This window comes from Schistocerca americana, chromosome 7, assembly GCF_021461395.2.
Source record: "Schistocerca americana isolate TAMUIC-IGC-003095 chromosome 7, iqSchAmer2.1, whole genome shotgun sequence".
In the NCBI taxonomy this organism is placed as follows: domain Eukaryota; kingdom Metazoa; phylum Arthropoda; class Insecta; order Orthoptera; family Acrididae; genus Schistocerca; species Schistocerca americana.
Window position 1 is genome coordinate 439,458,233 of NC_060125.1, and position 14,302 is coordinate 439,472,534.

Genomic DNA, 14,302 nt, shown 5'->3' on the forward strand with positions numbered 1-14,302 from the left:
GGGAAAGACGAAAGGATGTGGGTTTTAAGGGAGAGGATAAGGAGTCATTCCAATCCCGGGAGCGGAAAGACTTACCTTAGGGGGAAAAAAGGACGGGTATACACTCGCACACACACACATATCCATCCACACATATACAGACACAAGCAGACATCCAATGTACATATATATATATTTTGTTTCTCGAGTTAACATCCCTTTTCTCAACACATTGAAATTGTTCAGGGATGAATGAGGTATCGTTGGAAAGGTTTTTCAACTGATTTCTGATGCTGCATGCCAGTCTTTCATTAAAACTGATGATTTGTGTAATATTTTAACACAGACCAACATGTGATATTAATTTTACCACTATGTACTTCACCATGAAGGACTGATGATGTTTTGTACAAGAACAAATCAATTTCCTGTGATTTTTACTGGAGACGTTTAGTCTTCTCAAGTAGAGATGATACATTCATACTCCGTACATCTATAAGCGATTGGGGGCAACCAATACCATTGTGAGAACTATTCCTTTTAGTTCCATCCATAGGTAGTTGTTGTCTGTGCTACTTGCATGTTCACCAGATATAACAACAAAATATTATTATTGTGTGTAAAAGTGTTCATATATTTAAACTGCAGAAAGAAAAAAATGAAGATATCTCCACATTAAAATCAAGCAATCTGTTATCCAATGTGTGAGGAGTTATTTTTATAGTTTTCACACAGTCAATGGAACTCCTAGTTTGAGTATTATCTGATTATCTATTTTGCTCTGACATGTTTGTGTTACTAATGACTACATGTCATAATTTTCTGATTATTTGATTTTAATTTTTTTTAGGTTTGAGGAACAAGGACTGTTATCAGATCTTCGAGCACACATGCGACAATTGATTATTGCTGCCCTAAAAGGGACTCAACTGGCTCCACAAGCTGGCCATAGTATGCATCAGAACACATCTCCTAAAATACAAGCAATTAATTTACTTGTAGCAGAGTTTTTGCTTCTGCAAGAGTGTCATTACACACTTTCTGTCTTCACAAGTGAAGTGCCACTTTTGCGAAATCTTCCAGAATTTTCTCCATCACTTAAAGATGCAGCTAAAAACAAACTAGATACCAAGAAGAGTGGGGAAGTGCATGCCAGTGCCTCTAGACTCCAGGACCGCCGTGTGTGGGATATACTAGAAGCACTAGGTTTTGCTCCTGATTCAGGTGCAGGAAAAGCAGTATTCAAATCATATCAAGAAAATAATGGTGAACCACTTCTTACATGTCTCATACGTTCAGTATCCAAAGTTGTTAGACACGAGAGAAAGAATGAGAAACCTCTCACAGAAATTGAGGAGAATATTTCAGTTCCAGATAGTGACTCAGTTTTGCTAATTACTGAAAGTTCTGTCACAGAGAATGACAAAAATGATAAAAAACTATCAGTTGTACATGATATCCTCCAGAAACTTAATGTGAAGCCAAAGTACATGAAAAGACTAGAAAATGAAATAAAGAGGTATGCTAAATCTTCTTTTTGGAGAAGATTTTGAACAGGTTTGTTTATATTAATAATATTGTTGACGTTTTTTTTTTTTTTTTTTTACATTTGTGATCATCATGTTCTATAAAGGTGGAATTTTATTGTTTTCTTCTTTGGATACTAATAGTAGTTTCAGTGGGTCTTCTAATATTAAGTTAATGTACATTTTGATTTTCATTTTCTTGTAAAAACTAACATTGTTGTTGTGGTCTTCAGTCCTGAGACTGGTTTGATGCAGCTCTCCATGCTACTCTATCCTGTGCAAGCTTCTTCATCTCCCAGTACCTACTGCAACCTACATCCTTCTGAATCTGCTTGGTGTATTCATCTCTTGGTCTCCCTCTACGATTCGCTGCCCTCCAATACTAAATTGGTGATCCCTTAATGCCTCAGAACATGTCCTACTAACCAATCCCTTCTTCTAGTCAAGTTGTGCCACAAACTTCTCTTCTCCCCAATCCTCTTCAACACCTCCTCATTAGTTATGTGATTTACCCATCTAATCTTCAGCATTCTTCTGTAGCACCACACTTCGAAAGCTTCTATTCTCTTCTTGTCTAAACTATTTATCGTCCATGTTTCCCTTCCATACATGGCTACACTCCATACAAATACTTTCAGAAACGACTTCCTGACACTTATACTCGATGTTAACAAATTTCTCTTCTTCAGAAACGCTTTCCTTGCCATTGCCAGTCTACATTTAATATCCTCTCTACTTCGACCATCATCAGTTATTTTGCTCACCAAATAGCAGAACTCCTTTACTACTTTAAGTGTCTCATTTCCTAATCCAATACCCTCAGCCTCATCCGTCTTAATTCGACCACATTCCATTATCCTCGTTTTGCTTTCGTTGATGTTCATCTTATATCCTCCTTTCAAGACACTATCCATTCCGTTCAACTGCTCTTCCAAGTCCTTTGCTGTCTCTTACAGAATTACAATGTCATCGGCGAACCTCAAAGTTTTTATTTCTTCTCCATGGATTTTAATACCTACGCCAAATTTTTCTTTTGTTTCCTTCACTGCTTGCTCAATATACAGATTGAATAACATCGGGGAGAGGCTACAACCCTGTGTCACTCCCTTCCCAACCACTGCTTCCCTTTCATGCCCCTCAACTCTTATAACTGCCATTTGGTTTCTATACAAATTGTAAATATCCTTTCGCCCCCTATATTTTACCTCTGCCACCTCAGAATTTGAAAGAGAGTATTCCAGTCAACATTGTCAAAAGCTTTCTGTAAGTCTACAAATGCTAGAAATGTAGGTTTGCCTTTCCTTAATCTAGCATAGATACTGTAATTAACATAGATACTGTACTTAGTTGGCAAAATATCACTTAAGCTGTACTGTTTGATATGGATACGGACAGGGTAATTACAGTAAGTGCTTACACAGAGGTGTAAAGATTGGTTTGTCACCTGTTACACTATTGCATCATGTGTTGAAAAGGTCACTTTTAATGTTTTAGAGGAGAGGCTACTAGCGCAGCTAATTACAAAAGCCCTTCAGTGTGACCACAGCATTCCAATAATTCTAAACCTTTGTACTACACCCATTTAGGAAAAACTATCCACAAAACAAAACTGCAGATCAACTATTTACTGTACATAGTAAAAAACTCTACAACTTGGACAGTACTTGAGGCATAAAGGATGCTCTTGGATTTTAACAGAATGTGAGAAGCACCCTGAATGAAACTTAAGAATTTTTATTATGAATACAAGAAAGTAAAAGAACAAATTAAATATATAGAGATGTGTTAAGCACATCAAAATATTTGATGAAAAAATAATACGAATAAGTAAAAAAAATCACTCTTCAACTGGTATCAGGAGATGCGCAAGCCTGTGGAGCTAATTGTTCTTTCATCTTACTCAAGGGTTGAAGGGAAAGGAAGAGGGATGAAGGAAAATGAGTAGTGAGGTTTAGGAAATGTGAAGAGTTAAGGAAAAGTTATACAGAACCCCAGGTCATGGGAGACATGCTGGACAGGATGAGAAGGTACCTGCACTGGATGAGATTTCGAAATATGAGAACGTACATGTGGAAACAGGGGAATAAACAAGACAGAGATAACTCAAAAACATCATTATAGAGTCAAAAAGAGATGGAAATTAAGTGCAGTATACACGTTAGACAAGAATGGGGGTGCTGAAAAACAGACTGGTCAGAAAACAAAAAAAAATTAGAAAAATAATGGTGAGTGAAGGCAAGGAACAGTTATTTAAAAGAAATGCTGAGACTGTAGAAATGGATGTAAATTAGGCCAGTTGGGTGATGAGAAATAAGCACATGTTGTAAAGTCAGTTCTCACCAGCAGAGTTGTGAGAACTAATGTCAGGAGGAGGAATCCAATTGGCACATATGGTGAAACAGGCACTGAGGTCAAGACTGTCGTGTTGTTGAGTGGAATTTTATGCTCTGGAACAGGATGTCATGTGTTACTAATTTACAACCTCTGTCTATGCACTTTAATCTTAACTGATAACTTGGTTGTAGTCATAACAATGTAGAAGACCCTCTCTCATTGATAGTATATGTCTTTCCAGTTGGTAGATTGTGGTAGGAGAGTGCTGAACATTACCTCAATGAATGCCTACCTGATTTTAAACATGTCTTCCTTCCTACTCACTTTAATCAACTTTCGTACTTACCAGTAACTACTTCACCCTTGCGGGGCAGACATTCAAACATATTAGGAGTGCAGCCATGGGAACCAAGATCACTCCTTCCTAATGCCTGCCTTTTCAAGGGATCCAAAGGCCTTCAGCCTTTGGCTTGGTTTAGATACATTGATGATACCTCTGCCACATGCACTCATGGTGAGGCTGATCTGTTGAAATCTTTGGAATCCCTAAATACATTCTTCCAATTAAATTTCATATGTTTAGAAAAGATATTTGTATGGTGCAAAAATTGGCAATTGACTCTAAATAATGAAAACTGTGTGGCCATCCACATGAGTGCTTAAAGTAATCCATTGAACTTTGGTTATACGATAAATCAATCATATATAAAGGCCTTAAATTCAGCTAAATTCCTAGGAATTACAATTACGAACAACTTGAATTGGAAAGAACACATAGAAAATGTTGTGGGGAAGGTCAACCAGAGACAGCGATTTATTGGCAAGACATGTAGAAAATGCAACAGATCTACTAAAGAGACGGCCTACACTAAGCTTGTCCATCCTCTTTTAGAGTACTGCTGTGCAGTGTGGAATCCTTACCAGACAGGATTAATGGAGCATAGCGAGAAAGTACAAAGAAGAGCAGAATGTCTTGTGTTACTGAGAAATATGGTAGAGAGTGTCATGGACAAGATGCAGGATTTGGGGTGGACATCATTAAAACAAAGGCATTTCTCATTGTGGCAAGATCTTCTCACAAAATTTCAGTCAACAACTTTCTCCTCCAAATGTGAAAATATTTAAGTGAAATACAAAGAAATGATCATCATAATAAAATAAGGGAAATCAGAGCTTGAACAGAAAGACTTAGGTGTTTGTTTTTTCTGCGTGCTATTCAAGAATGGAGTAATAGAAAATGATTGTGAAGGTGGTTCAGTGAACCCTCTGCCAGACAATTAAATGTGATTTGTAGAGTTTCCACGTAGTGTAGATGAAGACCTCATGTTACTTACCACGATGCTGACTTCATAATCACAAAGGTTCAGCTACACACTCCTGCTCTCCTTAAACCTACAAACAAAGAAACAAGAGTGCTTACATTTTGATAACTGCTACCATTTTCATGTCAAACTTTCCCTCCTCTACAACCTTGGCATTCAAGGCAAACATATTTGTTCAGAAGCAGACTGAAATGAGGTCCATTCTGTATGATAATTTGTGCACCCCATCAAGAATAGCTTTTTGTGCTCCCCACTCTCAATCTGGGAGTACCCTGGTCAGACCCTATGCTTGTTCTAAACCCATTTCCATACCTCTGGCTTTTACACCTGTAATTATTCCTGCTGTAAAAGTTTCCCAATGCACCATCCTACTGCCACTTACACCAGCCCTATAACCGGAAAAACACATACTCTCAAAGGGAGAACCACCTATGAGAACATGTCGTGTACCAGCTGCTATGTAAAAATGGTCTTCTGCATTGGTATAACGACCACCAAGTTATCAAATAGGGTGAAGGAGCATACATTGAGGGTGCATACTAGCAACATATAATACCCTGTTGCAGAGCACTCTGTGCAACATGACAATCATGACCTCAGTGCCTGTTTTGTCATATGTATGAATTGGAGTCCTCCTCCTGACACCAGTTTGCCAGAACTCTGCAGTTGGGAACTGACTTTACAACATGTGCTTGGTTGGCCCAATTTATGTTCATTTCTGTGGTATCAGCATTTGTTTTCGGCAACTATTGCTTGTCTTCCATGTATAATGCGCTTTATTTTTCATCCCTTATCCTTATCCCTTCATCCTCTATCTTCCACCTTTAAGTTCTTGAATTTTCAAATCCCATCCTTTGCAGGCACGAAGAATCCAGTCCCCCTCCCCCCCCCCCCCCCCCCCCCCCATCCAGCTAGTCTCCACATGATGTTTTATCAATAACCTCTGTTTAGTATTCCCACCAGCAAACATCACAATGGGGGCAGATGAGATGGCATGAGTAGTGCAGTGGAATAGTGCGGAAACCTGCTATGGAGGGTGTATGCAATGTATAGTGTGGGCAGACAGAAGTGTTTACCTGTGGGAGGCAGTGAGCTGAGCAGGCCACTGCTTTGCTGAATTCAGCCACCACGGACCTCGCCTTGCACTTCGTGCCAAGTGGTGTTGCTAAGTGCTCAGCAGTCAGATGCCCATAAATTATTTTCGTTAAAATATTTCTCATAAATTATGGAGTTTTAGCTGTCACTTCCAGTGGACACTAGCTAATGTTATATTAATGCACGCTCTAGTTGTTAATAACTATTATAATGTACCAACAGGGAATATTTCTAACATCAAGAAACTGGATATCATGTTGATAAGATTTAATAGAACGTAGAGTCAAATATACTGAACTACATTTTATTAAGCAAATTACAGAGCTCTGCAAACTATAAAATTTCCACTGCTATTAGTCTCATCTAGTATGACCTGTGTAGTTAGTCAAAACAACTTATTTTACACACAAAATGTGTCTGAGTATTTACTGCACAGTTCGGTCTTCTTTTTGGTATCATTTGTTCTCCATTAATTGTCTGCCTCCTGTATATTTGACACTATCTGGTAGTGTCTAATGCTGTAAAGCTTCAAGGGAAATATACCTTTGTTTGTGTAGGAATATTTTGAAAATATTCACTCAACGCTAGATCATGTATCAATTGACTTGGCATATTGAGCAGCAACACAAAAAATCAGTACCAAAATGACTGTTAAGACTGACTGACTTGGAAAAGTGTTGCGGTGGAACATAACACTGTGTGTCTTCAAGCTCTTGAGGCATAAATTATAATGAGAGAAAAACAAAATCGTGCATGACAATATTTCACCTCCATAAATCTGTCAACCTGTCGCATAAAAATGTAGAAGTTGATGGTAAAGCTTTTAGCAGCTATGGAAAGTGGCAAATAACTGCAGTAAATTGGCAAGTATATCCAGATACTCTTTGAAATAGATTTCCCTGTTCTATAATGAACTACATATTTAAGTGAGCCTTCCTGGCACTGCTTTAGTTGTAGAATGACATTTGAATGTGGATTTCCACCTTTTAGTTGCTGGGCATTGTCTGTTTACCCATCTCACTGAGCTTTACAGTCCAGCATATGGCATTGTTCTGTGATGTAGCTAATCAATTCACCGCTGTATTATTTCATAAAGTTTGCTAATTCTGTGTGGACAACTGGATAGCCGCTGTCAGAGAATGGAGGAGTTTGTGATCTGGAAGACTTGGCTTCTGCACAGCTCGTGAGTTGTGTTCGTATAGCTCATTGAGAGATAACGGTACATAAATGACAGAGATCTACTCGCTAAGTTCTGGTTGGAAAACATTTAGTTCTGGTTGGACAAAATTTTGGTTTGACATGTCTGACATTTCCATACTCTCCAAAAATACAGACACCCTTGAAGTGCAATAGACACATGCTAAAGGTAACCATTAAAACAACATGCAAGAGGCAACTACTGCTAGAAGCTAGTCTATACTAGGTAGTCTATACTAGGTGTGTGAGAAAAGTAATGAGACTGATTTTTTATCTACCAAAGTTTTTATGTTTTTCAAACAACAATGTTGTCACCTTCAGAGTAGTTCCCTTCAGCAGCTATTCATTGGTTCAGTTGTTTTTCTCGTTCTTGGTAGCACCACTGAAACGTTTCAACTGGTAGGTCCTTTCACATGTCAGTAACATTCTTTAGAATGTTCTCCAGAGTCCCAAAATGACATCCTTTTAAGACATTTTAAATTTCAGCACAAGAAGTCACAAGGATTAAGATCAGGTCAATAGGGGGACTGTGGAACAACAGGAATGTCTCTTTCTTCATAAAACAGTTGACTGACTGTTTGTCCTGTAGGAACAAATTCTTTATGCAAGTGGAGAGATAAATTCTTTATGCATGATACTTCTACTGTAAAAAAAGCAAATCAGGAAAGCATTGTTTTGTTCTTAAATTTGCTCATTCGAGGTTTTTTGGTCGAGGAGATGTCTCAGTGTGCCGCCTGTCACTTAGCAGCTTTCTCAGGATTGTACTAAAAAATCTGGGATTCATTACCTGTGATCGCACGACTGAACCATTTGTGGTCATTGACAGTCTTCTCAAGAAGATCAATGCACATGTTTCTTCAATTGTCCCTCTGCTCAGTTGTGAGGGTATTTGGTACCATTTTGGCACACACCTTTTACATGTGCAAAACTTTTGTCAAAATTTGATGTATGGTGAAATTGTGTAAGTTTAACAGGTCACCCATTATCTTTAGTGTTAAATGTCAGTTTGATCTCACAAGGGCATGCATGCCTTCAACGTTTTCATTGGTCTTTTAGGTTGAAGGTCTCCCTGAGCCAGGTTCACCTTCAACATGCCCTCAGCCTTCCAAAAATGATTTGTGGCAGCAAAAAGCTTGTGCTCTTGTTAAAGAACGTTCCCTGTAGGCCTGTTTAAAAATTTCATAGGACATACTAAATTGTCCTCCAAGTTTAACACAAAACATGATGGCATAACATTGCTCTAAATTCTGCCGTTCCATTTTCGTAATGCACAACAAAAACACAACTTCACTGATGGCACTTTCAAAAATCATGTGATGGTTGTATAGAGCTGAAACTCGAACTGACCTTCTGGAAGGGACAAACTCACGGGTCTGCACAAGTAGAGCAACACGGCATTGCTGGATTGCTCACAGTGTTCAGTCCTTTCTCACACACCTTGTAAGCATGGTAATTGTTGGTCCAAATAGCAGTCCCAGGAGTACTGTGGAAATAGCCAAAGTCCGTTCACAGCATAGGGACATAAGGCCAAATGGGAAGCCTAATACAGTGAAACCTCACATAATGAGCACCTCCCATAACATGTAATTCGCATAACAAACAAAACAAATTGTAAAAAAGTTACTCACTTAATGAGCAATGTTTCGCATACTAAATGACGATGATTTAGTGTGACATCACTAGCTCTTTGTGTGTGGCAAGGGAAATGTTCGATAATATGAGCACCTTTCATTGTCGGCAGTTGCATATGAGGGATGTCTTTAGCATGTACAGCAGTCTGGGTGTAGCGCTCTTTCTGCTACCATCTTGGTGCAGCTGTGATCACACATTTTTCTAAACTTTTGTTTACACAGTGTTTTTGTGTGAAAATTTTAATAACCTTCGCAGAAATGTCCCTGAAGGTAAAGCCGCAAGAAGACAACCGTAAGAGAAAGAAAATGACCTTAGAAATGAAATGTAAAATTATTGAAAAATGTGAACATGGTTTGAGTGTTGCTGATTTAACACGCACATACAAACCAGCTACATTAGCTATTTGCACTACTCTCAAGAACAAGGACAAGATGAAGAAGATAGATGCTTCAAAGTGAGTGACAAGAGTATCTAAACAACAGTTTCATATTCTGGACGATGTTGAAAGATTGCGCCTTATATGGATAAATGAAAAGCAATTGCAAAGTGACACTATTAACAAGAACATCATTTGTAAGTAGCAAAAATGATTTTTGCTGACCTCATTATGGAGATGCCACAATCATCAGCGGCCAAAGAAGTGTTTAAGGGAAGCCAAGAGTGGTTCGAAAAGTGTAAGAGAAGAACCGGCATCCACAGCATTCTGAGGCACAGGGAAGCAGCCGGATCCAACACAAAGACAGCAGAGAATTTCATCAGCAACTTCAAGATGCTCATAGATTCTGACAGTTGTCTGCCATAACAGGTTTTTAATTGTGATGTGATGGGTCTATTCTGGAAAAAGCTGCCAAAGTGTACCTTTGTAACAGCAGAAGGAAATGCATTGCCTGGTCACAAGCCAACGGAAGACCATCTCACACTGCTATTCTGTGCCTGTGAAAGTGACAATTTGAAAATTAAACCACTGCTTGTTTACCATTCAGAAACTTCATAATGCTTCAAAAAGTATGAAGTCCAGAAGAGCAGGTTAAATGTGATGTGGAGGTCCAACAACAAGGCTTGAGTGACAGGTGATCTTTTTTGTGACTGGATCAATGAAGTGTTTGATCCTTTGGTGGAAAAATATTTGCTTGAGATGAATATACCATTCCGTGTCTTACTTGTTATGGACAATGCTCCTGCCCATTCTCCAGGCCTGCAAGACCACCTCCTTGAAGAATTTCAGTTCATCGAGATCCAATTTCTGCCTCCCAACACCACTCCGTTACTCCAACCTGTGGACCAGCATATTATTTCTAACTTTAAGAAGCTCTACACTAAAGCACTCTTGGAGCATTGCTTTGAATTGATTGACGAAGAGCATGGGACTAGAAGCAGATAACAATTATATCAATGAGTTTGTAGAAGATCACAGCCAAGAAATGACCACCGAAGAGCTGATGGAGTTGCAATGTGTTTAGTAGCAGGAAATTGTGGAGAGGTATTCTTCAGAGGAGGAGGAGGAGTTGGTAACAGCAATGTAGCAATCTTTTGGCACAATAAGAGAAATGCTGAAAACTTGGGAATCGGTTGCGTTGTACATTAAAAATCATCACCCCAATAAAGCAGTGGTTACACGCGCAACAAATTTATTTGACAATAATGCTGTGTCACATTTTTTCAAAGTGTTGAAGCAGCGACAGAAACAAATGGCTGTAGATAGCTTCCTAGGGGGCAAAAAAAAAAAAAAAAAAAAAAAAAAAAAAAAAAAAAAAAAGTTATGTATCATGAATAATAAAGTACATAGTACTGTATGTATAAATTTCTTTGAATAAATGGCATGAATAAAATAAAACCTTCAGTACTTTTTCTGTATGGAACATATTATCGTATTTTACATAAGTTTAAATGGGATAAATTGTTTCACTTAATGAGTGTTTTGCACTACGAGTAAGATTCTGGAAAGAATTGTGCTTGCTATGCAAGGTTCCATTGTATAATTATACCACTTAACAGTCTGCCAAGCAATCAGTTGGCACTGAATCTCAGTGACAGCACTGTAATCTATAGTTGAATTTGCAAGGAGGGAGAAAAACAACTGAAAGTATCTCCATTGGAAACAATGGTTAGCCAGTGTTGTTTTATGGTCCTATAGCTGCCATTGTCATCAATGGTGTTGGTACTGCAGGACAGAGGTCTCAGTGGTAGATGGTAGGGGCCCCATCTCCCTAGGTCCCAGAAGCATATTGTTTGTGAGTGAGGGTGTAGCTGTTGTGATCATGCTATTGCTGGAAACATGCACCAAGTGAAGTGGTGCAATGGTTAGCATACTAGGCTTGCACATGGGAAGATGACGGTTCAAACCCATGCCCGACCATCCAGATTTCGGTTTTTCATGATTTCCATAAATCTTTCCAAGCAAATGCTGGGATGGTTCATTTGAAAGGGCATGGCCGATTTCCTTCCCATCCTAGACACAGTCTGAGGTTGTGCTCTGTTCCTAATGACCTCAATATCGAAGGGACATTAAACCCAATCTTCCTTTCATTCTTCTTTTGCTGCAAGCATGCAGTGTGCATATGCTGCCCTTTCACTCTCTGTTGCTGTAATAAGTGTGTACCTGTTTCACAGTTGTTAGAACTTTGAACTGGGGAATGTAGGCAGGGACAGGTTGGGTTTCCAACCCCGGCAAATGCATTTTTCATCTTGCAAGTTATTTCGTTCGCACCATGCCACAATGCTCATTGTCTAAGGGCTTACAGAACGACTACTTTCAATCTTCATATTTTACTGCTGACAGTTAGATGCTGTGAGCTATATTTAGTTACTTATGTGAAAAATAATTTCCTTAATGGTCAGAAGTCGCGCTGTAGCTTTTTGCACCACCCTGTGTCGGCAAATTGCTTGACATTTTTCAGTACTGGATTTGCTGCTGTTTTCTGGCACACTTAATTTGGAATTATGGGGAAGTGGTTTAATGCATTGTTTATCTCTTCCTCACTAAGAAAGTATGACACAACCTGGATATTGAAGCTGGGAGTTTTTCCCATGTGAGGTAATGTAATATCTACATCGATACTCCGCAGTCCACCTTACAGCGTGCGACGGAGGGTACCCTGTACCACTTCTAGTCATTTCCTTTCCATTTCCACTCGCAAACAGAATGAGGTAAAAACAACTGTCTATATGCCTCCATATAAGCACTAATGTCTCGTATCTTATCTCTTGTGGTACATATGCGCAATGTGTGTTGGAGGCAACAGAATCGTTCTGCAGTCAGCTTCAAATACCGGCTCTCTAAATTTTCTCAATAGTGTTCCTCAAAAAGAATGTCTCATTCCCTCCAGGGGAAGTTTCTTAAGCATCTCTGTAACACTTGCATGTTGTTCGAACCTGTCAGTAACAAATGTAGCAGCGTGCCTCCATATTGCTTTGATGTGTTCCTTTAATCCAACCTGGTACGGATCTCAAACACTCAAGCAGTACTCAAGACAGGTCACGATAGTGTCCTATATGTGGTGTGCTTAACAGATGAACCACACTTTCCTAGAATTCTTGTAGTAAACAAAAGTTGATCATTCACCTCTCCTACCACAATCTTCACAAGCTCTTTCCGTGTCATATCACTTTGCAACATTACACCCAGATATTTAAACGACCTCTTGGCTGTACTCTCCAGTAGATGAGAATGAGGACCATAATACCCTTACCTAAAATGAACGTAGTTCTACAGATTTGTCACCATGTGGAAAAGGTGCAAAATATCTGGCTCCTGCTGCTATCAACCATGTGTCTTCTCTAAGCTTGTACTTAGCAGACTGAGCAGACACACTGAGCTGATCTGTACTCTATGGCTGGCTGAGTTGCAATGTGCTGTGAAGGACAGCGAAACACTTACATCCTGCACACATACACTCGCTTGTGGTGCTGTGATATGAAAAGGTCAGTAGAAAAAAATGAAATATATTCATTTTTACCCTTGCATACTCTACTTTAGGACCCTTTGCCATCAACAGAACAATACTCATAATAGTACACATACTTTCCAGCTACATTTGCATTGTGTTATTTGTCTAGTAATAAGGACATGCTCAGAGTCTCACTATTACAAAAAAGAGACAAAGTTTTCTTTTCAGTGTAGGTGCCTTGTAAATTAATACACACAGTCAAATGACTTCTGAACTTTATAATACTTTTTGTAAAGTAAGATTTTCTAGCTGTGCAAAATTATCTGTCTCAGCTTCACCTTAGTAATTTGGCATAAATAGTCAGTCACCCAACCTGACATCAGCTGCTGTAGATTGTTTTGCTGATTCTCACCAACTGATTGTGATGATTACTATCATCCTCTCCATATTTTAGAGCTGAAGATGGCCTAATTCTGTCAAAAATGAATATAATATGTAAGCTAGACAGTGCTTGGCTTATAGAACTTTCTGTGCAAGATGTGGGATTTTAGTTTGAATAATGTCTTCATTTGTCCAGTCCCTGAAAATGGTGGCCCATGATTTTTCCTGCAGATGAAATATTTTTGCTTTTTATGGTGTACTTTTACCTTTTGTAACCCACTGTTTTTGCTGCTGTTGCATATCTGTGTGTGATTCTGAATATGTTTGATCTACTGTTATAAAATAGTGGAGAAACTCTATGGAATTTTCTTCAAACAAGTCTAAACATCAGTGAGATATACTGACTAACACATGTGGCTCTGATATACTGAAAAGCACTGTCATTGCCAAAACTTCACATAATATCATGAGTATAGCTTACTAAGGTTGGGCATTGTGAAATTTTGCCAGAACCTGGTCAATTGTTGTGGGTTTTGGCATCCTGAGTGCTTACCAACTTCAGTGGAGGCATGAGCATGCTTAAATTCACCATCCCTCTTCGTAACTGTCAAAAACAGTATAGTCAGTTCGTAATTATTTTGTGGGTAAGTGAAGGGCTCTGGGTTGGGCTATTATAAGAGGTGCTGCCTAATTGTGGGTGCAGTACAGGGCATCCCCCAGTGCGACTGATGGAGAAACTGAAGGATATGGGGCTAGAGTATAGGCAAATTATCAGCCCTGCATTCCACCTATTCTGTAGTCAAGAGTAGTGTCATCCAATGCATCCAGACAATGACAGAAGGAAATATATGTGCAAAGGCCAGGGTCTGCTGTTTTAGACATGTGGTCCGGTCACTTGTGTTATGTAAAATCACTATACCCAAAAAACAAGTGAATCCTGTCATGTGGC

The 14,302-nt window shown here is 39.0% G+C and overlaps 1 protein-coding gene across 2 annotated transcripts in view; it reads left to right on the forward strand.

The window, feature by feature from the left end:
- Positions 1-14,302, forward strand: part of LOC124621891 — a 127,955-nt gene that overhangs the window by 50,892 nt on the left and 62,761 nt on the right. For both annotated transcript variants that reach the window (XM_047147363.1, XM_047147364.1), the window contains exon 2: positions 830-1,498. In XM_047147363.1, the coding sequence (XP_047003319.1) occupies positions 830-1,498 (669 nt within the window). The remainder of the gene's footprint in view (positions 1-829; positions 1,499-14,302) is intronic.